The sequence below is a fragment of the Ptiloglossa arizonensis genome, chromosome 1 (genome assembly GCF_051014685.1).
Source record: "Ptiloglossa arizonensis isolate GNS036 chromosome 1, iyPtiAriz1_principal, whole genome shotgun sequence".
NCBI lineage: Eukaryota > Metazoa > Arthropoda > Insecta > Hymenoptera > Colletidae > Ptiloglossa > Ptiloglossa arizonensis.
Window position 1 is genome coordinate 30,636,311 of NC_135048.1, and position 26,754 is coordinate 30,663,064.

The following is a 26,754-nucleotide window of genomic DNA, read 5'->3' on the forward strand; positions in this document are numbered from 1 at the left end:
ATTCACTTAAATTTCTTTCACAAATACAAAAAGTTTCTACGTACAAAATTATAACACAAACACTTATTATTAATTATTCTGCTCTTATTATTAATTATTCTTCTCTTATTATCAATTATTAATTACACACACCCTTGAAAAAATTACAAATATTCTTTCAATCTTCCCTTAAATTTCTTCCACAAATACAAAAAGTTTCTACGTACAAGATTATAACACAGATATTAATTATTAATTATTCTTCTCTTATTATTAATTATTAGTTATTCTCCCTTTCTTAATATTTCTTTCTTAAGTTTCTTTCAAAAACAAAACACAGTAAACATCCTTCTGCTCTGGTCGTTTCCCTTGAACACCGACGCAAGTGGAATCGTCGAGCAATGGTCAGACACTCGCGTCCCCGAAGTAGTCGCGTGCACGAATCGAGTTCACTCGAAAACGGTGCCTCGTACGCGAAACTTTCGTTCCACGTTTTCGATTCGTTCGCGCACATGGAATCCACACCGGTGAGATACGATCTCGAAACAGGTCGTCGCGAGCAGATTTCGCGCGTCGAACGAGCGAGCGATATTGAAATCGAAGGACGTCCAAACCGGGGCGGATATTTCGGAAAAAAAAAGAAACTAACTCGCGACACGTGGCCCGATAAGCGTCTACCGACTTCCGGAACACAGCTGCGAGTTCTTCCAACGGCGCCAGTTTCTCATTGAATCCCGTACGCGGGAAAACTCTAAGCTGGAGAAACGAATTCGAACGCGGCCGCGAGCGTTCTCGGGGGCCGAATCGGTACGAGCCGCGATTCAAACTCGATTCTCGCCCTCATCTAAACTTTCAACATCACCCAATCGACCACCCCTCGGCGCCCACCGTCTTCTTTCCGTCTGTTGTTAACCATGTTTCGCGCGGTGGAAGTTTCGCGTTCCGCGATATTACCGCGCCGTGTTACCAAGCGCGGCGAAAGAAGTCCTCGCGGGAACGAGATCAAAGTTTCGCGATTCCCAGACGCGTTTCGAGAAACAAAGGGAGCAACAACGTGAGTCCTCGATTACGGAGAGATTCGAGGGGCGTCGATTCCGCCCGATCCAAGATGTGGAAAAGAACGTGGATGATTTCGTAACGAGAGACAAAGGGAAGGGGTGTATTTTCGCGCAGAGATCGAAGATGATCGTCGAGTGAACGGTTTCTTCCTTGGAGAACGTGGAATTGAAAGTGATTGTTGAAAAAATAATTAATTAGAGCGAAAAATGTATCACAAGTGTGGTATATACATCTAGCGTTAATCGTGCGAAGATGATTGTTGAACGAACGGTTTCTTCCTTGGAGAACGTGGAATTGAAAGTGATTGTTGAAAAAATAATTAATTAGAGCGAAAAATGTATCACAAGTGTGGTATATATGTCTGACGAAGATGATTGTTGAATAAACGGTTCCTCCCTTGGAGAACGTGAAATTGAAAATGATTGTTCAAAGAATAATTAACGAGAGCGAAAAATGTATCACAAGTGTGGTATATATGTCTGACAAAGATGATTGTTGAATAAACGGTTCCTCCCTTGGAGAACGTGGAATTGGAAGTGATTGTTGAAAGAATAATTAATGAAAGGGAAAAATTTATTACAAATGTGGTATGTTGTAAAGTTCAGATTATAATATCTAGTTTATTATAATATGCAGGGATCTCGCGTATCTAGTAGTATAGTTATTGTATATATAAGAATATAAAGTTCGAAGAAATGTGTATACAGTAATATGTCTTGATGTGAACGACGACCTTGGAGAACGTCGAATTGAAAGAGATTGTTGAAAGAATAATTAAATTAGAGCGAAAAATATATCACAAGTGTGGTACATATTTCTGGCGAAGATGATTGTTGAATAAACGGTTCCTCCCTTGGAGAATGTGGAATTGAAAATGATTGTTCAAAGAATAATTAATTAGAGCGAAAAATCTATCACAAGTGTGATACATACGTCTAACGTTGATCGCACGATGAAATCTTTCTCGTTGAATTTCTCACTAGTAAAAAGAACACAAAGTGTACAAAAATGGTACGTTATTCGATACATTTGAAGCACGATGTTATAATTAGAAGTACGAAACAAGATCGACGTCCAGCTCGACACCGACGAACTTCGTCGAAGATGCAATTATATCGTCAGCATTGTCGACGACTTTGACTATTTTCTTTTTATATAGAGTGTATTATCGATCCGACGAAATAAGATTTTCTTCGATTAAAACTTGCTCACAGACGTTGCATTATTTTTATCGGTACGACGGATCGGTTGGTCTACTTTTCGAATACAAATGCAGCAGAAGTTAGATAACTGCAAGAAACGATCTACCTGTTGTCCGTCCCCCACCACCATGGGGGACTCCCCTTGATGCATCGCGAGGATCAACGACCGAACGATGTGACCCGATCCGAACTCGAATATCGACGAGAAAACGCTAACGATGGAACTTTTCTTATTTCTGCTTTTTTTTTTTTTAAGGAAACTTTTATCAGGGTACCTGTAAAGTCTTTCCGGTTGAAACGAGACTAAATGAGATAGAATTTGGAGTATGTTTGCTCGTTTGATAAACAATAGGAGAAGGTTACTGTTACTTGTCGAATAGGTAGGTGTGGTTCGAATTATAACGTGTTTAAGTATTCTTTATACCTGGTATAACAATAGTTGAGTGTACCTTAGGCATGGTATACCAATAATTAAGTGTACCTTAAACTAGGTATACCAATAGTTAAGTATACCTTAGATCTAGTATATCAATAATTAGGTATATCTTACACCTGTTATACCAATAGTAAAGTATCCTTTATACCTAGTATATCAATAATTAGGTGTACCTTATATCTCTAACACCAACAGTTAAGTATCCTTTGTACCTGATATACCAATAGTTAAGTATCCTTTGTACCTGATATGCCAATAGTTAAGTATCCTTTGTACCTGATATGCCAATAGTTAAGTATCCTTTGTACTTGATGTGACACTAGTTAAGTACCCTTTATACCTGATATGCCAATAGTTACGTATCCTTTGTACTTGATGTGACACTAGTTAAGTATCCTTTGTACCTGATATACCAATAATTAAGTGTACCTTAGACTTGGTATACCAATAGTTAAGTATACCTTACATCTAGTATACCAATAATTAGGTATATCTTACACCTGTTATACCAATAGTAAAGTATCCTTTATACCTAGTATATCAATAATTAGGTGTACCTTATATCTCTAACACCAACAGTTAAGTATCTTTTGTACCTGATATACCAATAGTTAAGTATCCTTTGTACCTGATATACCAATGGTTAAATATCCTTTGTACCTGACATACCACTAGTTAAGTATCCTTTGTACCTGATATACCAATAATTAAGTGTACTTTAGACTTGGTATACCAATACCTAAGTATACCTTAGATCTAGTACACCAATAATTAGGTATATCTTGCACCTGTTATACCAATAGTGAAGTATCCCTTATACCTAGTACATCAATAATTAGGTGTACCTTATCTCTGTAACACCAACAGTTAAGTATCCTTTGTACCTGATATACCAATAGTTAAGTATCCTTTGTACCTGATATACCAATGGTTAAATATCCTTTGTACCTGATATACCAATAGTTAAGTATCCTTTGTACCTGATATACCAATGGTTAAGTATCCTTTGATATACCAATAATTAAGTGTACCTTAAACTTGATATACCAATAATTAAGTGTACCTTAAACTTGATATACCAATAATTAAGTGTACCTTAAACTTGATATACCAATAATTAAGTGTACCTTAAACTTGATATACCAATAATTAAGTGTACCTTAAACTTGATATACCAATAATTAAGTGTACCTCAGACCTGTTATACCAATATCAATTAGGTATACCTTATATCTCTAACACCAATAGTTAAATATCCTTTATACTTGGTACACCAACAGTCAAATAAACTTCATACCTGTCGTACCAATACCACTCCACCTCTCTTCCCCACCCCTTACCCCCGGAATTCACCTTACTTTTCTAACCACTCCGATCCCGATTTTCCCACCAGTTATCCACCAATTACCGTACGAGCGTACTCGGAGCAGAGCCTCCGGCAATTATCCCTCCGGATCCCAGCGATCGTAACGAAACTCTTCTCGACGCGATTCCCCGGACCATCTTCGCGGAACGTTCCGAAAATCTGGACACGTTCGCTGAGAAATTAAAATTCTCCGATACTCATCCACCTCTGATTTCACCCACCGTCCAGTTTCCATTTCGTTCTCGATGGAACGCGAAGACGGGAACGAAAGAGAAGATTTCGCTACTCGCCGCGAAATGTCTTCAACTCGTTAGAGACTTAACGAGAAGAAACGCTCCGGACGGAGGAGGCGAACCGGCGAAAGGAGAGAGAGACGAGGGTCGTGGGGAGGGGGAGGGGGTTGAAAAAGCGAGGGATAAAGCCGAGCGTACAAGCTGCTCGAGAGCTTTTCGAAGTTGGAGCCGCGCACAGTAATACCAACCCCGACCGAATGGTCGAGTACTAATCCGACTGTAATAATGGTGTACGCGCTCGCGAGCTCATCGCGCGAGCGCGAACGCACTCTACGGCGGCGTTCCGCTCCGCTCCTCTATTACTCCGAGCGGTCGGCTCGTCCGAGTCGCTTTCAAACTCGTTATACGATTTTTAATACATTCCACGCGCCCGCCGAGTGCATCGTTTCCGCGGCTCTGCGAGTTCTGTCAGTCTGTCCGCGAATCCTCTCCCAGGGATTCGTCGTTGTCTCGCGTTCGCTTTGGATAAAAATGGCGGACCCTCGTACCTAGCAAAGATGCACCGAGCTGAGGGGCTGCTCGCATTCCTGGGAACACGGGGACGGAATTCTACTTTACTCTTTTCGCTACAATATTGTGGTACTCGAGGTATTCGGGCCGAGCGTGAGAACCACTGGTGGATCTTGTTCGTACGTTGAAATGGAATAGGTTGTTCGATGAGTTTTGTCGTTGAAAGTTATTGAGCAGTACTACATTGAACGGTACTGTCGTTCGATAAAACTTATCGAACAGTACTACATTGAATAGTAATACATTGAACAGTACTACATTGAATAGTAATACATTGAACAGTACTACATTGAATGGTAATACATTGAACAGTACTACATTGAATGGTAATACATTGAACAGTACTACATTGAATAGTAATACATTGAACAATACTACATTGAATAGTAATACATTGAACAGTACTACATTGAATAGTAATACATTGAACAGTACTACATTGAATAGTAATATATTGAACAGTACTGTCGTTCGATAAAACTTATTGAACAGTACTACATTGAATATTAATACACTGAACAGTACTGTCGTTCGATAAAACTTATTGAACAGTACTGTCGTTCAATAAAACTTATTGAATAGTACTACATTGAACAGTACTGCCGTTCGATAAAACTTATTGAACAGTATTACATTGAACAGTACTAGATTGAACAGTACTGTCGTTCAATAAAACTTATTGAACAGTACTAGATTGAACAGTACTGTCGTTCAATAAAACTTATTGAACAGTACTGTCGTTTAATAAAACTTATTGAACAGTACTGTCGTTCAATAAAACTTATTGAACAGTACTAGATTGAACAGTACTGTCGTTCAATAAAACTTATTGAACAGTACTAGATTGAACAGTACTAATAACTTATTGAACAGTACTATCGTTCGATAAAACTTATTGAACAGTATTACATTGAACAGTACTATATTGAACAGTACTGTTGTTCGATAAAATTTATTGAACAATACTATATTGAACAGTACTAATAACTTATTGAACAGTACTACATTGAACAGTACTAAAAACGTATTGAACAGTACCGTCGTTCGATAAAACTTATTGAACAGTACTCCATTGAACAGTAGATCTCAAAGGTTTCAATGTTTTTTAAATGGAACGCCAGGTATACATAGCGCTATATTATGGAAGAATGAACATTTATAAATCACTCCGTATACAACTATTGAGTAATTAATTCGTCTATAGGGACTATCTCGAAGGTTCCTCCCAACCGTGCCATCGATGCACGGTCTACCGAAAATAAACAACGGTTACGTTATATAAATTCTAATCCTCTTACGCTCAAAGTAAACATCATTATATTTACGTTACATAAATTCTAATCCTCTTACGCCCAAAGCAAAAATCATTATATTTACGAAAGATCAATCTCAGCACGAAGTTACCACCTAAACCAATATTCCTCATCGTATTCTCATAAACTCACTCTTGCACGTGGTACCGAGTCGTTGGTAAGAAAATTTATCATCGTTGCAAAGAACACGTGTTCACTATAATAAAAACAAGGTATCGAAGCTATTGAACATCATTGTGAAAAGTGTATCGATCTAAAAGAAGACTATATTAAGAAACAAAGATATTTTTCCCCAAATTTTTTGTGCTTTCTTTGTTAGGTCAGGTACTTCTGGAACCACCCAGAAGTACTACTTACATGCCAGGTGTTTCACCAAGGCGTACATCGTTGTAAAAAGTGTATCAATCTAAAAGGAGGCTATGTTGAAATACAAAGATATTTTGTCCCAAATTTTGCATGCCTTTTTTGTTAGGTCAGGTACTTCTGGATCCACCCAGAAGTATTGCTTACATGCCAGGTATTTCATCAAGGCATACATCATTGTGAAAAGTGTATCGATTTAAAAAGAAGACTATGTAAAGAAACAAAGATATTTTTTCCCAAATTTTTCGTGCTTTCTTTGTTAGGTCAGGTACTTCTAGAAGCACCCAGAAGTGCTACTTACATGCCAGGTGTTTCACCAAGGCATACATCATTGTGAAAAGTGTATCAATCTAAAAGAAGACTACATTAAGAAACAATGATATTTTTCCCCAAATGTTTCGTACTTTCTTTGTTAGGTCAGGTACTTCTGGAACCACCCAGAAGTGCTGCTTACATGTCAGGTATTTCACCAAGGCGTACATAATTGTGAAAAGTATATCGATCTAAAAGAATACTACGTAAAGAAACAAAGATATTTTTCCCCAAATTTTTCGTGCTTTCTTAGTTAGGTCAGGTACTTCTGGAACCACCCAGAAGTGCTACTTACATACCAGGTATTTCACCAAGGCGTACATCATTGTGAAAAGTGTATCAATTTAAAAAGAAGCCTATGTCAAGAAACAAAGATATTTTGTCCCAAATTTTGTATGCTTTTTTTGTTAAGTCAGGTACTTCTGTAACCACCCAGAAGTGCTACTTTCATGCCAGGTGTTTCACCAAGGCATACATCATTGTGAAAAGTGTATCAATCTAACAGAAGGCTACGTAAAGAAACAAAGACACTTTTTCCCAAATTTTTCGTGCTTTCTTAGTTAGGTCAGGTACTTCTGGGACCACCCAGAAGTATTGCTTACATGCCAGGTATTTCACCAAGGCGTACATCATTGTGAAAAGTGTATCAATCTAACAGAAGGCTACGTAAAGAAACAAAGATATTTTTCCCCAAATTTTTCGTGCTTTCTTAGTTAGGTCAGGTACTTCTGGATCCACCCAGAAGTGCTACTTACATGCCAGGTATTTTACCAAGGCATACATCATTGTGAAAAGTGTATCAATCTAACAGAAGGCTACGTAAAGAAACAAAGATATTTTTCCCCAAATTTTTCGTGCTTTCTTAGTTAGGTCAGGTACTCCTGGAGCCCTCGAGAAGTGCTACTTGCGCGCCAGACGTTTCGTCAAGACGCAGGGCTAGCCCCGGTACACCTGAAAGTTTCTCATCCGGCTCGCGAACACCTGACCGCGATACCGAGCGCCTACTCCGCGGCTGGTGCGTACAAAATTCCGTGCGGAACATTAGAACGCTTCTCCAAGCAGATGCGCATCGCGAAATGATTAATCGATGTTTACGACGCAGCCTGGCGCGAGATAGTGGCCCACGGTTCATAATGCGTTACTGCTCGAACAGTGGCGGGCGACAGTGAGGAATTACAGCGTACGGAGTAACGCGTACGCGCGGTAAAATTTACACGATGCCTCGCGAGTTCACCGGGGCGTGCGGGTCGATCTCGATGTTGAAATTATTCGCGACCAGCCCGTTTATTTCCCTACGTCGTCGTTCGATCCCCCGATGTCCTCGTTAAAATCGCAAGAACCCTGAAAAGAATCGTAAATCGGGGAATACGAGCCGGAAAAACGAGAACGAAGCAACGAAAGCTTCCAAGAGGGAACAGGGTTTTCAGCTTTTCGTAAATCCGACCAGTTCCGGGAGAGAGCGGTTGAACCGTGGATAGGAGGATGGGGGACGGTTCCCTCCTTAGCAGCAGTTCCCTATTTGCATATCAAAGACTAATCCGCGCCCAGAGAAACCCGATTGAAATGAAAATGCACGGTTCGCGAATATCATTTCCTATGCACGGTGAACAAAGCTATCCGACACCGTGCCGGTGGGAGGATACAGAGGGCTGTGTTCGAAAGTCGAGGGAACCCGTGCCGGAGGGTGGGGAGGGAGAGAAAAAAACGAAGAAGGGTCGTACGGTGTAATTATGCGCATAACGTTCCCAACGAACACGCTGACGAATGTTTTTCCTCTGGTTTGTTGCAGCGACGGCGGCGTGGCCGAGGCAGGAGCAGCCATGCCCGATAGCGGGAGACTTCTGCATGAACGGTGGTACCTGCCTGTTCTTCGAGACCGTCGGTGAACCAGCATGCAGGTGAGCATACATATTTCCTGTGACGTTCGCCGAGACCACGAGCTTGGATATTACGAAAAACGGAATAGAGGGTTTATCTATCGCTGAACACTGTACAGGGTGGTGTCAGTACTTCGGAGGGGTATAATAGTGAATCTACGGGTTAAAGTGGATAAAAAACATCTTGTGAACATGTCCTTAAGAAATGTCGATTAAGTAATCCTGCACATTGTTCACTCGTGCGTACGATAGATTTCAAAGTGTCCTACAGATAAGAGTCTAGAAGGTTAGATCTGAGTTAGATCCACGAACAATGTGCAGGATTCACGAGAAAGGGTACCATATGAATTCAGTGACTACTCAAGGAATACTTAATCGAGTCCACTAAATGTCGAGTCCCCGAGATCTTGGGGACCTTAGTTTCCGGGTTGCGAATAGTTGAAGAAAATGTTCGAGGTGCCTCGTGTCTTAACACTGAGCTTCGTACTCGTTTTAAAATATTGGGTATTCCTTGGGTAGTCACCCAATCCATGTTGCACCCTTTGTCAAGAAATCTGTACATTGTTCACTCGTGGTGTGTGTACGATAGATTTCGAAGTGCCCCACGAGTAAGAATCTAGTGGGTTAGAGTATATGTTCGATCAAAAATAATTCCTCGTTGTGGGATTGTCCCGTGATACGAGAGATTTCAAACTAGATAGAACTCACTCGTGGTGTGTGTACGATAGAAGTGCCCCACAAGTAAAAATCTAATGGGTTAGAGTATATGTTCGATCAAATATAATCCCTCGTCATGGGGGGTAAATTGGGATACGAGAGATTTCAAACTAGATAGAAAACGTCCTGTGAATGTGCATCTTGGGTACCTTAGTTTCCGAATTGCGAATAGTTGAAGAAAATGGCAGAGGTGTCTCGTGTCTTAATACTGAGCTTCATACTCGTTTTAAAATGTTAGGTATTCCTTGAGTAGTCACTGAATCCATGTTGTACCCTTTCTCGTGAATCCTGCATACTGTTCACTCGTGTTGTGTGTATGATAGATTTCAAAGCGCCCCACAAATAAGAATCTAATGAGTTCGATTAGATTTTCGATTAGAGGTTATCTCTCATCACAAAATTGTCCTCTGATACGATTTCAAATGACTCTACGAGTAAATATGTAGTGGATTCGATTAGGTATTCCTTGAGTAGTCACTGAATTCATATCATATCCTTTCTCATGAATCCTGCACATTGTTCACTCGTGTGTACGATAGATTTCAAAGTGCCCCACAGATAAGAGTCGAGTGAGTTAGGTTCACGAGTAAACATCTAGTGTATTCAATTAGGTATTCCTTGAGTAGTCACTGAATTCATATGGCACCCTTTCTCATGAATCCTTCAGATTGTTCACTCATGTTATGTATACGATAGATTTCAAAGTGCCCCACAAATAAGACTCTAAAGGGTTAGGTCCGAGTCAGGTCCACGAGTAAACATCTAGATTCGATTAGGTATTCCTTGAGTAGTCACTGAATTCATACCGTACCCTTTCTCGTGAATCCTGCACATTGTTTACTCATACGTACGATAGATTTCAAAGTACCCCACAGATAAGACTCTAAAGGATTAGGTCCGAGTCAGGTCCACGAGTAAACATCCAGTGGTTTCGATTAGAGGTATTATCTCTAGGTATAATACGAGGTAAATACCTCATCACGGTATTATCCCATGACGCAACAGATTACAAATGACCCCACTCGGTGAAACTACACCAAGGAGTTAAACCCTCCAAGAAAAAACAAAGCCACCGAAGAAGGATCCAACGGTTGGAAAAAAAGAAAGTCTCGGTACACGCGTGACGGATAATCGCGTGGAAGATCGGTCACGTTCCGACGCTCACAATTTCAGCTACGTCGATACCAGTTGGCTGCGATCGGGCGCCACGATAGCGGTCGAATATATTGAAACAAACGACTGCGAATCGCTTCGCGGCGCGTCTTCCCGCCAACCCCTCTCACGATCCACGGGACAGAGATACACCAGCCAGCCGAAATTGAGTTTACTTCTTGTTGCCCTCTTTTCGACTAACACCTACACCGGAGGTCGAGTCTGCAGACGAGATTGGAAGAGGTTAGAGGAGGTTTCGCGGGATGTTTGTTGCCGATTTCGTAGAGATCGCCGTAGACGCCGACTCTCGCTGACCTCTCGACCACTTATCCTTCGTCTTTCTCGGTTCTCCCTCTGTCCCTTTCGACCCCTTTCCGTTGTCCTTTTTCCGCCATCCATTAAACGGAACACCTTACCCGATCGTTTCTCTTACATTTTATTCCCTCTCTGGCTGCTCCTCGTGCATATCGTTTTATCTTTTTTATTTGTCGAAATCTCTCTCTCTCTCTTGCTCGTTTGCTCGTTCTAGCTTTTTGTTCAGGTGTTCCCGTGTGGAAGAGAAAGAGAGGATACGCAAGGCGTTCACCTCCGGGACGCCGGACTTCCGCTAATCAAACAGTTTGTCCGTGGCAGGAATTAGATCGCGCACCACCGACGTTTGCAGTTTCAGTTATTTATCGTTTACATCGCGTGTTCTTGATCTACGCGTTCCTCGCATCGTGTTCGAATTTCGGGTATATCTTTCGGGGTGCTTCTTTTTCGGAAGTATCATCGATCGAACGAGATTTCAGTTGTAGGATTAGATTTCCATCGAACAAAATTTCGGTTATAGAATTCGATCGAACGAGATTTCGATCATAGGATTCGATCGATCGAGATTTCGGTCATAGGATTAGATTTCGATCGAACGAAATTTCGATCGTAGGATTAAATTTCGATCGAACAAAATTTCGGTCTTAGATTTCGTTTGAACGAAATTTCGGTCATACAATTCGATCGAACGAGATTTCAGTCGTAGAATTCGATCGAACGAGATTTCGGTCATAGGATTCGATCGAACGAGATTTCGAACATAGGATTCGATCGAACGAAATTTCGATCGTAGGATTCGGTCGAACGAGATTTCGATTATAGGATTCGATCGATCAAGATTTCGATCGTAGGATTCGGTCGAACGAGATTTCGATTATAGGATTCGATCGATCGAGATTTCGGTCGTAGAATTCGATCGAACGAGATTTCAGTCGTAGGATTAGATTTCGGTCATAGAATTCTATAGAACGAGATTTCAATCGTAGGATTCGATCGAACGAGATTTCGGTCGTAGAATTCGATTGAACGAGATTTCGGTCATAGAATTCTATAGAACGAGATTTCAATCGTAGGATTCGATCGAACGAGATTTCGGTCCTAGGATTCGATCGAACGAAATTTCGGTCATAGAATTCGATCGAACGAGATTTCAGTCGTAGATTCGATCGATCGAGATTTCGGTCATAGAATTCGATCGAACGAGATTTCGGTGGTAAGATTAGATTTCGATCGAACGAGATTTCGATCGTAGAATTACTATCAATCGATTGAAATTCCAACCATTGCTTCAAGTAGTACATCCAAATATTACTTATCATTATGAACCAAAAACACTCGAAAAAATATACGACTTGTAATTTTGTGTATTTTCGCCTTGCAGTTCCATTCAAACATCCAATGTTTCTTAAGCTTTTTCGTTGCACCCACCTTGCTAGATTTCTGGCTGCGCTACCGATTCCCTCGGGGTGCAGAGCGAAAAAAACCAACGGGCAAACACGGTCGAATCGCTTCCTTCGTTTCTCAACGGATTTCATAAAAAATTCCTTTCAACGCCGGTCAGAGTGCAGTTTTTACGTCCAGCTAGCGCGTTTTACACTCCTCCCGGTCCAGGATTCGTCGCAGCTTCGTCCAAAAATTCACCACCGTCCCCTGTTATTTCGATTTTACGACTTCTTACGAAAATTAAATTTCTCGACCATCGTGTCCCATTGCGAATCGAACGCTTCCGAGTTTAATTGAAAAAGTTCCACTAGCCACGATCGGTCGCTCATCTCGTGAAATTAGTCCCCGAGATCTGGAACTATTCGAATTTAATATTGGAATATTTTATTGGTATTCGAACGCCGTGAATAAACTTCGAATATTTCTATTCCGACCGTGTAACGCGACGCGAGTTTTCCAACGACGATAAATTTTCCGGTGGAAGAACTAACGAAATACTGTTTAAATATTCCTGCACTCTCTTCTTCCGCTGAAAGAGTCCCTTTTACAGCTGAAAGCACAGTGGTTTCACAAATAAGCTGCTTACGACAAGAAAATCTTTAAAGTATAACGTGGAACTTGAACTTGATTTATCACTCGGATCTTAGTATTCGAATACCACGAATATTAAGATACTTGTTGAGTGCAGAAAAATATTCGAATACTATGAGTACACGGATACTTGTCGAATACACAAAGTATTCGAACACTGTGAGTACACAGATACTTGTTGAGTGCACAAAATATTCGAACACTATGAATACACAGATACTTGTTGAGCGCACAAAATATTCGAACACTATGAGTATTCAGATACTTGTGTGCACAAAATATTCGAACACTATGAGTATTCAGATACTTGTCGAGTGCACAAAATATTCGAACACTATGAATACACAGATACTTCTTGAATTCCCAAAATATTCGAATACTATGAGTGCACAGTACTCGTTGAATTCCCAAAATATTCGAATACTATGAGTACACCGATACTTGTTGAATTCCCAAAATATTCGAAAACTATGAGTACACAGATATTCGTTAAATTCCCAAAATATTCGAATACTATGAGTACACAGATACTCGTTGAATTCCCAAAATATTCGAGTACTATAAATACACAGCTACTCGTTGACTTCCCAAAATATTCGAATACTCGAGTAATCGAATAGTCAAGTACTCGAGTAGTACTCGAACTACATTCGAATAGTCGAGTACTCTAATAGTACTCTAACGATATTCGAATTACATTCGTGTAATATTTGAATCGTCGAACCATTCCAATCCCCAAACACAGAAGAATTCGCGAAGCAGTCCCAGCCCCATTCGTTCGATGAAACGTGAGCTCGCGTCGCGTTGCTCCATTCGTCAACCATGCTTAAAAATCACAGAGAACCGTTGGGAGAAAAGTTCACCGATATCAAAGCAAACTCATCGGCACAATGTTTCCGTCAAAGCTCGAGTCGTTAATTCTAACGTGCACGCGTCGTCGGTATTATTTCAACGACGCGACGTACGTTCCTTCGTTTCCACGTCCGGTTTTCGTTTCATCCTCCTCGTGAAACAGAAATGCCTGATTCCCATTAGCGCTCGAGAAACACGGAGTTCAAGCGACGATCGTACCACGTTCACCCTCACGGAACACGTACCCATTCCTGTCAAGTTCTATCATCGTGTTCAACTAATTGAAACTTACTCGCACTGTCTTTCATTTTTCGTATTACGATATTATCGAATCCTTCGAAAAGTCATTTCTCGTTTTTTTTTTTTCGGTGAATATAAAACACGATTTTTTTAGAGTGTACAAACATTTCATTAAATTACACACTCTCCATTTTGGAAAACCGATATTTAAAAAAAAGTCCCCTAGTATCTCTCTTACGTTTACTTCGCTCGATACTTTTTCTCACATTTTGTATCTTTGCTCAAAGCCACGCTGTACGTTACACCTCATCAATTTTAAAAGTATCAATTAAGTATTCAAGTTAAAAGTTTTCTTATCGAGCACTATCCGTGCTCCTAATCCTCAATACCTACCACGTACAAATTAAACAATTATCCTTAAATATTTTTTTCATTAAATACCCCACTCTGGAAACATTTTTTTTTTTTTAATTTCTCGAAAACCGTGGACACGCGACTTAAAAACACTAGCAAGTGTGTGCAACGCTCCACCACACTTACCATGTTACGTTTTCCTCAGCACACCGTCGCCGGATTAATAATAACAGTAACAAAGATCAAAAGCCAGATAAATTCCGAGCCAATAGTCCCGGGACTATTACACCGGTTGGAAGGAAAAATTCTGAATTATTGTTATTGTAGTATCGTGCATACCGAGGAAAAAACACAGTAGAAAATTTTCGCGGAAAAATAAACACAGCGGATGTACGGTCATTATCGTCGAAGATTACGCGCGGTGAACCGAGCGTGGCGTCTCCCGCGGTGCGAAAACTCGCGTTTAAAACAATGTTACAATTTTTATCCGTCGAACGCCGGCTAGAGCTGAAAACGAGCTGACCGAGACGATACCGTGGAAGATAGAAAAAAAAAAGAAAAAAAAGTCTCGACAACGGTGGTCTTTTTGTCGGTGCACTTTGACGTTGATTAGCCACTCGTTAAATAAATTCGGGGGACGAGCCGATCCACGGATAAAGGTGACCCTCGGGAGGGCTTGGAAAAGGGTGGCTGGGATGGAAAGAGGTCGAAGAGCAAAGGGAAACGTTGCGGTCTACGGGCGGACCCCGACGAACACCGCACTGCCACCGGTTGACGAGGGTTTATTGGCTTTATCGAGGAATCAGGTCGTCCCCGGAGGAACAAGGGTTGAGAGGAAAAAAGGAACAAGGGGAAGCAGAAGAATGGACAATGGACAAATGAGCGTTCGCGAGGGCATTGTCGAGTCGCGTGTCCTGCCCGAGTTATGGTTCCGAGCGACCCCGAAGGGTATCGCGCGAATGGTATTGTACGGGCATTTCCAACCTCGAGGAGTGAATTGCTTTCGATAAGGAAACGACAATCGCCGACAATGTTAATTTGGATACGTCGTGTAACGAGTGCGCAAGTGTTTACCAAAGAGATAAAAGCAATATTCTGGCCCCGTTCAATCCTTTGGAACCGAATCGCGACCAATTGGGAACAATCCGGGTTCTGGATCGACTCTCTCGATCGCGTTGCTGAGGGAAGACTATTAACACGGAAGAGGGTGTGTTCTTCTAATATCGATGAAAGTTTAAATAGCTGCGCTTCGTGCAAGCTCCGAAGTTTAATCCGTGTGCTCCAACTCGTAAAACAAAGAGAGGTAGACAAGACGAGTATCGTTGGAACACGTTTTCTTGGAACGTTCATCCGGGACCAGTTGGCGAGGTTCTCTGTATTTGAATAGTCAACCACAGTTGCTGAAATTCTTGACTGTTCGAATAGTATTCGGGTACTCGAGCAGTTTGGAACACTTCTTTGTTTGGAAAATGCTATTCGAATACTAAAATATTCGAAGAATGCTACTCGAATACGAAAATACTCGAAGAATGCTATTCGAATACTAAAATACTCGAAGAATGCTATTCGAATACTAAAATACTCGAAGAATGTTATTCGAATACTTCCTTATTTAAAGAATGCTATTCAAATACTTCTTTATTCGAAGAATGCTGTTAAAATACTTCTTGATTCGAGGAATGCTATTCGCATACTTACTTATTCAAAGAACGCTAATCGAATACTAAAATATTTGAAGAATAGTATTCGAATACTAAAATATTCAAAGAATAGCATTCGAATACTAAAATATTCGGAGAATAAAATTCGAATACTTCCTTATTCAAAGAATGTTAATCGAATACTAAAATATTCGAAGAATAGTATTCGAATGCTCAAGAATTCGAGTAGTATTCGAATAACGGTATTCTAGTACCAACTCAAATATTCGAACAATGTTATTCGAGTACTCAAAGTATTTCAACATTGGTATTCGAGTACTCAAACTATTTCAACATTGGTATTCGATTACTCAAAGTATTTCAACATTGGTATTCGATTACTCAAAGTATTTCAGCATTGGTATTCGAGTACCCAAAGTGTTCCAACATTGGTATTCGATTACTCAAAGTGTTTCAACATTGATACTCAATTACTCAAAGTATTTCAACAATGATATTCGATTACTCAAAGTGTTTCAACATTGGTATTCGAGCACTCAAAGTGTTTCAACATTGGTATTCGAGTAGTCAAGGTATTTCAACATTGGTATTCGATTACTCAGTGTTTCAACATTAGTATTCAAGTACTCAAAGTATTATATTTCAACATTGGTATTCAATTACTCAAAGTGTTTCAACATTGGTATTCAATTACTCAAAGTGTCTCAGCATTGGTATTCGAGTACTCAAAGTATTTCAACATTGGTATTCGAGTACTCAAAATATTTCAACATTGGTATTCGAATACTCAAACATTCAAATTCCCAGTTTCGTCGGTCCGCTGCCACTCGAACCGACGCTTAAATTTCACCAACCGTCCGGCGGTCATCCCGCGCAAGCAGTATCGTCAAACGGGACGGGACATATCCCAGAAACTTGCGACCACACGAGGTTAAACAATATCCGACGATAAGAATTCCCAACGTCGTCCGACACGTATCGCCGCCGATAGATAAGCCAGCACCGAATTGCTCGGACCCGATACGCCGAGGTTCATCGTTACTCGGTTCGCGGCGCTAATAAATGGCCGCGGAAACGAATCCTACTTTCCCCTGGTGAGAGGTGGGGGGAGCGCGTTTGGAACTATTTCTTCCCCGTTGTTCATAATAAATCACCTCCCGTATCTTCCGGAAATCCGCGATTTATGGATTTCCAGTGACTCGTCTTTTCGTGGAATAAATATCCTTTCCCCGCGAGCCGTGATCCCGATAAACTCGCTATAACCTGGCGCGGAATCGCGTAGAAAAGACGTTGCCCGGGCGAACTAAGAAGCGGGGCGAGGTGGGAGGGGCGGAGGGGGGATAAGCAGCGAGACGAACGCGAGTATCCGAAAACCGACCGAGATCGCTGGGATCTCGTAGCGATCGAGACACGATCCCAACCCACCTTGGAAAAAGGCTACGAAATACGTGGCTCGGATGACCCAGTTGACAGGGTCGCGCGACGAAACCTCCACCGAGCGGGTGGATCCGTACACGAATCGGTGTCGCGACGCGAATCGAGCATCCAGTTTATCGCAGCTGGGTCCCAACTCTACCCCAAACCCCTCTACCCACCCCTAAACCACCCCCTTCCAATCACCGGGCGATCCCTCTTGCAACCTCGCGGCACTTCACCAAAATACACGGTGAATGCAAAGCTCTCGGCTACCAGAGAACTCGGCGAGTTGGTGCGCTCGTGCGCTCGTGCTGGTGCGCGTGCGCGCACACGCTCGCGCGGGCGGAACGCTCGTAAATCTCGCCGCTCGAGACACTTCATCCCGCGTCCTTCCATCCGTTCAATTCCCGACTCCACCTGTGCAACCTGTGATTCCGGGCGAGCCATTTGCCACGCTAGGGTCGGATATTCGGTTATCCGGGGTGCCATCGGGATGGTGGAGGGGGTAGGTGGTATAGGAAAGGGTAAGACTTCTTTCCGTGTCGGGGACCTTCGATCCGCTCGAGGACGCGCGATCACTCTTTCTCCCGTAGGCCGTAAGACGAGAAGCGATAGACGGGAGACCGGAAGCGACAGTTTGACCCGACGAAAAAGCTCGGTATGAATCTTGGAAACGAAATCAATCGACGATGCGATTTTTGAGGAATATCGAGGCGCAGCGTGGCTCTTGATGAAAGTTTTTTGGCGTAATCTATGGGAAATGTTCAACGTTTCGATCCGAGAACAATGTTCAGGGGACTTGTTGACTTTGGAGGGGAGAGCTACGGCAGTGCCTCGCTTAATGATCGAACATGGTCGATTAAAGGTATGCGAGGAATGGGGAGAGAATCTTGTCTCGCGGATGTCGCAACGATGATCGTGATCTTGCTGTGGATCTTAAACTGCACAAAATATTGGAAACTGTTTGCAGCGAATGTTGCTGTGTTTTTGAAGTAGGACTATTTTTCTTGAATTTGACAGTGATTTGAATTTCCAGTCGAGCGATGGGAACGGGGAACATGATTCCGGGGTGAAGATACGTTCTATCGTTAACCGAGGTATTAGTATTACTCTTTAGCTACAAAAGATATTGAAAATAGTTTGGAATAAAAGTTGCTCCGTTTTGAAAGATTCTATAAACTAGAAAGATTTCTCCCAAATTTGAAAACTATTAAAATTTCCATCCGCGCAATTTGAAACGAGGAACGTAATTTCTGAGCAAGAATACTTTTTATCAATAACCGAGGTATTGCTGTAACTCTTAAACTACAAAAGATATTGAAAACTATTAGAGACAAAAGTTGCCCCGTTTTCAAAGATTCTATAAACTGGAAAGATTTCTCCCAAATTCGAAATCAATTCGAAGAAAATTCTGCCAAATTCGAAAGCGATTCGAATTTCCATCCGCGCGCTTGAAACGGGGAACGTAATTTCTGGGCAAAAATACGTTTTATCACTAACCGAGGCATTGCTATAACTCTTAAACTAAAAAAGATATTGAAAACTATTTTAAACAAAAGTTGCTCCGTTTTCAAAGATTTTACAAACAAGGAAAATGTTCTCCCAAATTCGAAAGCGTTCAAAATTTCCATCCGCGCACTGGGAACGAGTAACATGATTCCGGGGTGAAGATACGTTCTATCAATAACGGAGGCATCACTATAACTCTTAAACTACAAAAAATATTGAAAATTGTTCGAAACAAAAGTTGCTCCGTTTCCAAAGATTCTACAAACAAGGAAAATATTATCATGTATTCGAAAGCGATTAAAATTTTCATCTGCGTTCTGGGCACGAGGAACATGATACCGGGGCAAAAATACGTTTTATCAATAACCGAGGTATTGCTGTAACTCTTACACTACAAAAGATATTGAAAACTATTAGAGACAAAAGTTGCCCCGTTTTCAAAGATTCTACAAACAATGAAACAATCCTCCTGTACTCGAAAGCGATTAAAATTTTCGTCCGCGTTCTGAGAACTCGGGACACGATTCCGGGGCGAAGATACGTTCTATCAATAACCGAAGCATTGCCACAACTCTTAAACTAAAAAACATATCAAAAACTATTTTAAACAAAAGTTGCTCCGTTTTCAAAGATTCTACAAACAATGAAACAATCCTCCTGTACTCGAAAGCGATTAAAATTTTCGTCCGCGTTCTGAGAACTCGGGACACGATTCCGTGGACGAAGAACGCGGCAATTCGACGGGGCGAAAAGCTGACGCGCGACGATAACGCCGCTCGCGCCAGATAACGCAGATAAAAAGCGGAATATTAAAGCGGAACGAGCAGCGTTCCCCTTCTGCCAGGAGTTCCCGGCCCGGAAGGAAGGAAGGAAGGACGCGAAGGAGCGAAAAGAGGCTGGGGAAAAAGGAAGAATAAAGTTCACCCTCTAATATCCCCGGTGCTTCTCGCGCCGGGCGACCTCTCGAGCCGCTTTTTTCTCCCCTCTCTCTCTCTCTCTCTCTCTCTCTCTCTCTCTCTCTCTCTCTCTCTCTCTCTCTCTCTCTCTCTCTCTCTCTCTCTCTCTTCGCGGAGATGCTTCCGCATAACCCTGGCCCATATACGCGAACTCGTCGCGCACGCACAAAAGCTCGCACACACGGTAGCCGCCTCTGTCGGGCGAGAACTCGCCAACCAAGCTCTCTCCAGCCGACGGATGCGAACTCGGTCCTTTTTGGACGCTCATTATTTTAACGGGAAGCGCGAGGCTTTTATATGAAAATGTTGCCCGACCCGCGACACGCCGCGCGGTATACACCCACGCGAATCTTTGACACGCTCCAACGACGCGAATATCCGCGACACGGATTACTCGTGCATAGTAGACGATGATACATGCACGCACACCGACCACTCTCGGGGACAATCGAGACGATCGACGAGATTTCTTTCGCGAACGAATTCCCTGATCGACGAACGGAACACACCAGCTACGTCGAATCGAGATTCAGCCTACCGAGTCACCCTGTTTTCGGGTCACCGGTCTAACGAGTAAGCTCGACGCACGAAACAGCATTCTCGCGAATTTTTAGCGTTTCTTAAACAAAGAAGCTTTCAAATGTTTCGGTTAGTCGAGTTATCGATCGTTTAAATTTGAACGAGAATGAAATAATAGCACTTGGAGCGTGGGATGACTGATTTGAGGGAACGTCGCGCCTGCTAGGACGAATCGTTCGATTTTGAGAATTCGAATTTTCATTTTTGCATTTTATTCTTACAGTAAGGTCACCAATCGATTCGTGGGCTTCTCCCGATTGAAACGAGTCCAAACACGAGGCAAATCGGATAAACTTTATTCGTAGTGAATTAATTACACGGGGAGTGATAATAATCAATTGGTAGGCAAATCTCTCCAATTTGTGGCGTGTTTAGACTCGTTTTTATCGGGAGAACCTCGCCAATGTGTTGAAACAATTATTGTAAAGATAAAGTGAAAAATGTAATGTTACTAATTTATGTTACGCTTCGAGGTAACTGGAAAAAACATTGATTTACGTTAAATTGTATTCGCGCAACAGTGAGGATCCAACCTGTTCCCTTCTCGATTTTAACGTTCATTTACAGAATGGTAAAAAACAAATCACTGTTGCGATCTAAAGAGCATCGATTGTAAACATTCGGTATTTGTAAATATACGAACAATGAAATCGAAATAACGATGTAACTTGTACAGAAGCTGCCGGCTGTATCATTTTTCTCTTTCACCCGCAAATGTACCATTTATCTTCCGCGAACGGAAGAACACCTTTCGGATGTAGCCTGCCAGATGTCATTATTTAATATCATACGAACGAGAGTGTATGTTTTTCGTTACTTTCAACACGAGTTTCAGCGGATTTTCCAACTTGGAACGATACAGTTCGCGGAATAATTACTCGACCTTATTTTTACGCCCAATGATCCCAACGATAAGTCCGTACGCGTGTCGTGTAACCCAATGATTACTCGTATCTCAAAAATGATCGAGTATCTACGCCTAATACTCCACATACCCTAACAATGTCTTACTCTACCATTTTGCAAAAGCGTGTTCAAATCGAAGAGGGACAGGTAGATTCATTTCCTTGTAAATTTCTCTTATTAGTCAAGGATAAATTACTAAATCTGTGATTCAATGTTTCGTTCATTGTACCACGAATTTAACCCTAGAAGCCTTTCTCCTAGATTTAGGTTAGGTTGAAAGTACACATTGGGGCAATATTGGGGTCGTCCAACTTCGATTACTCATATCTCAATAACTATCAAGTATCTACGCCTAATATTCCACACACCCTAAGAATGTCTTATATTCTACCATTTTGCAAAAGCGTGGTCAAATCAAAGAAGGACAGTTCGAGTTATTTCCATTCTAGTCCCTCTTATTAGTCAAGGATAAATGACTAAATCTGTAATTCGATGTTTCGTTAATTGTACCACGAATTTAACCCTAGAGACCTTTCTCCTAGATTTAGGTTAGGTTGAGAGTTTACGTTGTGACAATGTTGGGGTCAACCAACTTCCATTACTCTTATCTCAAAAATTATCGAGTATCTACACCCAATACTCCACATACCCTAACAATGTCTTATACTCTACCATCCTACAAAAGCATGGTCAAATCAAAGAAGGACAGGTCGAGTTATTTCCTTGTTAGTCCCTCTTAATAGTCAGGAACGAACAATTAAATTTGTGAATCAATGTTTCGTTAATTGTAGTACAAACTCAGCCCTAGAAGCCTTTCTCCTAGTTTCTGGTGATGTGGAATATGCACATTATGACAATGTTGGGGTCAAGCAACTTCCATTACTCTTATCTCAAAAATTATCGAGTATCTACACCCAATACTCCACATACCCTAACAATGTCTTATACTCTACCATCCTGCAAAAGCATATTCAAATCAAAGAGGGACAGGTCGACTCATTTCCTTGTTAGTCCCTCTTATTAGTCAAAGACTAATTAAGTTTGTGATTCAATATTTCGTTAATTCTACCATGAATTTAACCCTAGAATTACGTTAGGTTGAAAGTTTACGTTGTGGCAATATTGAGGTCCAATACTCCACACACCTTAACAATGTCTTATACTCTACCACCCTACAAAAGCATATTCAAATCAAAGAGGGACAGGTCGAGTCATTTCCATTCTAGTCCCTCTTATTAGTCAAGAACGTAACTAACTTCAACATAATTAAGTTAGTGAATCAATGTTTCGTTGATTCTAGCGCAAACTCGGCTCTAGGAACCTTTCTCCTAGTTTCTAGCGATGCGGAATATGCAGGTTGTGGCAATGTTGGGGTCGACCACCGAAACGGGCGGAATGCACTTGAACGCTCAAAGGTGGGAAAGAGGAACCCCTGAACGACGCAAATCTGTCCGGACACTCGATGAACACGTCCTGGTAACGCGCGTTTTCGTTAATTATACTGGATTTTTCCACGGGACGCAACAGTGACGAGAGCGTCAACGCGTCTAACGGCTCGCTGTTGTTTCGCATTACGTTAATCCGACGGTTCATAAAGTGTCTTTCGGTGTTCGTCCCGGCATCGTGGAAATTCCTCAAAATGCGCGAGCCTTCGGGGCTGAGTTGTCGAGTGGAACGTTATTAAAAAGTATTTCAAGAACGATAAGGGAAAGAGAGAGATAGATAGATAGATAGAGAGAGAGAGAAGAGAGCTCCATCGCGGACACCTTAATGGAACTTGAAATTCCGCTTATCGTCAGGGGCAAAATACTCCTACCTATACGTTCGAATTGAAGTTCTCGTTTGAACTTCGCGTAGGCGTTAAATTAAAACCGATGGAAAAGCTTTGGCATCCGCCACCGGGAAGCTCCACGTTTCCTTTGCCACGGATTCTGCACGCGTGGCGAGCAAAGAGCCGGTAAGAACGTTGAAAATTACGGGGTCTCCCTCTAAATGAAAAATAATCACCCGAGACGATCGCACGAACGCGATGGAAACAAGCAACGAAACGGTGATTACCATTATTCGAGTACGCGATGGTACGGGATCGTTAGTTTCGTATTCCCAAGGAATTGAATTTTTTATTATTTTTTGCAACATTCGCATTATTCAAATTCAATTCCTCCACGTAATCCTCGAATATCATTATTCCGTAAAGTATTCATTTGTTCGAGCGGTACTGGCTCCGCTCCGAACCTAACCTCGAATTCTTTTATCGATTCCGTCTTTAATTTTTCAAGCGCTGCGAAACGCCATAGAAATCGTCGAAACGGGCCCACGCGAACAATAACGATAGTTCGACCGAGGTAGCGTATCAACATCGATCAAAAATTCACCTGTCCGTGTAAACCCATCGAATTGAATCAAATTAACCGAACTGTAGTTTCGACCAGTCTTCGTATATTGCACGATGCGCGCGCACACGCGGCAATCAACGCGCGTATAACGTACACTGGAGATACCAGAAGAACGCCACCGGGTATATTTCATGAAAATTTTTGAGAAAGGTTCGTTCGATTTTATCATTGATCAGGATTTTGTATCTTGTAAACAAATAAAACCAGTTCGCGTATTTCGTGCATTTGTAACGTACGTGATAATAGAAACGAACTACGCGTAAGATGTATGCATTTGTAAAATGAAAATGATACTATTTTCCAATACTACTCGAATACTCGAGTACTCGGATATTTCACTTTTTCGATACCCCTCAAATACTCGAGTGTTCGAATACTCGACTTTTCATACATTACTCGCGTATTTGAATATTCGAATACTCGACTTTCCAAATTTCCCTCAAACAATCAACTATTCGAATACTCGATTTTCCAAATAGTACTCGAGTACTCGAATATTCGATTACTCAATTTTCCAAACACTACTCGAGTACTCGAATATTCGAATACTCGACTTTCCAAATACTACTCGAATACTCAAGCATTGTCGAATCGAATTAACTTCATTATTCTTCCTTCAAACTTATTAAATTGGCTAATCTTTTCGAGGAATATTTTTATCGCGCGTTTCTGTATATTATTGCAAAAATTATCTTTCGATTAGAATCTACTAGTAATACAAATTTCAAATATCAAAAACATGCATCCAAATACATTCGTCCGCTACTGTGTATTAACGATATTATTTTATTAGCTTGTTCGAAAAGTCATTATAATTATATATTATTGTTATTTGTTCATTAATTCTTAATAACTCTTTGGTAGTGTGGCGGCACTACCCACGCTTGCCACCAGAGGGAAACTCACCACCAACCGTTTCCCGCAAGTTCCCGTACCTGCTCCGATCGCTATATATACGACCTCTTACCGATCTTCCAATGTCCCGGCGTATAAGGCAGGGCCTGCTAGGATGCCTTACTGACGAGTCCACTAGCAGGCCCGGGATGAAACGCTTATCCCCACTTCCTTATATTTCCGTTTACTCCTTCCTCACATACTTTAATTTAGCGCCGCCAAAGTGGTGACCCCGTCTAGCAACACGCAACCTTCTGGACAACAGCACAGCAGCAGTACAGGTGCAGCACAAGACGATGGAAGGAACGCAACGTGTAAAGGCCGATTTTTCGTAAATCCCCCTCTCCGAGGGTTGACTCCTCGACCTGCCAGCGACGACACGAACGCTATACTCCCGGCTAACCATCAGGATCAACCCCAGGAGGACAGCAGGCAGCTTGTCGACATTATTCACCGACCACACCGATGCGTTTCATAAATACTGGTACGCGCACGCATCAACGTCGGACAACAAGCGAAAACGCGGCTTGAGCAAACGATGCTCGCCACGCGTATTCCGCAATCGACAGCAGCTGGGCCTTACTACGAAAAAGAAGCATTCTTCTCTTCCACCGCTCTGGACAACCTCCTCCTGTGCCTGTTGTGCCAAACCGAACTACGGAACAAATACCTACGCCACTGGGACATCAGGACGGAACTTCAAAGTATCGTTTACCACTGGCAAGGGGGTTATGTGGCGGCACTACCCACGCTTGCCACCAGAGGGAAACTCACCACCAACCGTTTCCCGCAAGTTCCCGTACCTGCTCCGATCGCTATATATACGACCTCTTACCGATCTTCCAATGTCCCGGCGTATAAGGCAGGGCCTGCTAGGATGCCTTACTGACGAGTCCACTAGCAGGCCCGGGATGAAACGCTTATCCCCACTTCCTTATATATATTCCGTTCTTACCTCCTATCTTAAACATTATATTAGCGCCGCCAAAGTAGTCAAAATCTTAAGTATATACGTTCAAAAGTGAAATATTGAATTGTTCGGAAAGTGATTTCATTTTTCTGGTAAAAATGAAACACGATTTTTTTAACATGTATAAACATTTTGTTAAATTACATATTCTCCATTTTGGAAAACGAAACGACTCTCCAAACAAGCCAATAATTTACGAAACACGAAAAAGTTATTATTACCCCGAGAACGCGATTTACGTACTAAAAATTATTTTTCCTCCATTGTGATCGCTCGAGAGCTTTTCTATGCGACTTCGAATGTTAGAAAGGGATTTAAAAGTAGTGTGGCGGGCTTCGAACCAATTTTCAAACCATCCTGTACCAACGGATATCGGTCACGTGCAATTGAATTCCTTGACGACCGCAAGATGTAACGTTGCTCGACTAGGCACCGGGACATTTAACATTCAAACCGCGCCCAGAAACGCTCGTAGCTGATCGTCGATCGGTCCCGGAGTAGTTCGGCATAGTTCGAACTTCCGGAATGCGATCGCCATTCGTTACCCTCGTACCTGCCCATATTTCTCCGAATACCTTCCGAACGATTACCTGTCAAGGTCATTTCCTACACCGGGAACCGCGCCAGTCACGATCCAAACATTTCCTCTCTTGTACACGTGTTGCGTTCGCGAACTTTTTGCGTTTAATTCCACAAGTGTACTTCTTTCCCATTCTCTGCGTCAGAGAAGTCTCGTATTTTCACACGACGCTGCCACGATTGTTCTTTTCGCGCTTAAAGATGTCCTCGAGAATCGTCCCAACCGTAACACTGTAAACGCGATAACAAATTGTAGCAAAAATGGAAATATTCGACGGTTTGTTAATTAATTTGATGTTTTAAAGCTAGTAGAGGTTACTTGAAAATTGACAAGTATTAAGGTTCGTTCCTTGTGAATACTTGAAATGAATTCTTGGTGTCGGTCACCGGTGACCACCACGGAATTTAACACGTTTAATAGAGTCTGTATTCTGCTCAACCGCGTGCACTGCATTAGGGGTGCATAAAGCTCGAGTCTTCGTAGCTTCGAGGCTCGAACGTGAAGACTTCAAAGCTT

The 26,754-nt window shown here is 41.8% G+C and overlaps 1 protein-coding gene across 1 annotated transcript in view; it reads left to right on the forward strand.

Annotated features, from left to right (window-relative positions):
• Vn (membrane-bound neuregulin protein vein) overlaps positions 1 to 26,754 on the forward strand; it is a 510,544-nt gene that overhangs the window by 437,960 nt on the left and 45,830 nt on the right. Inside the window, exon 4 of the mRNA XM_076310176.1 lies at positions 8,623 to 8,731. Within this exon, the coding sequence (XP_076166291.1) occupies positions 8,623 to 8,731 (109 nt within the window). The remainder of the gene's footprint in view (positions 1 to 8,622; positions 8,732 to 26,754) is intronic.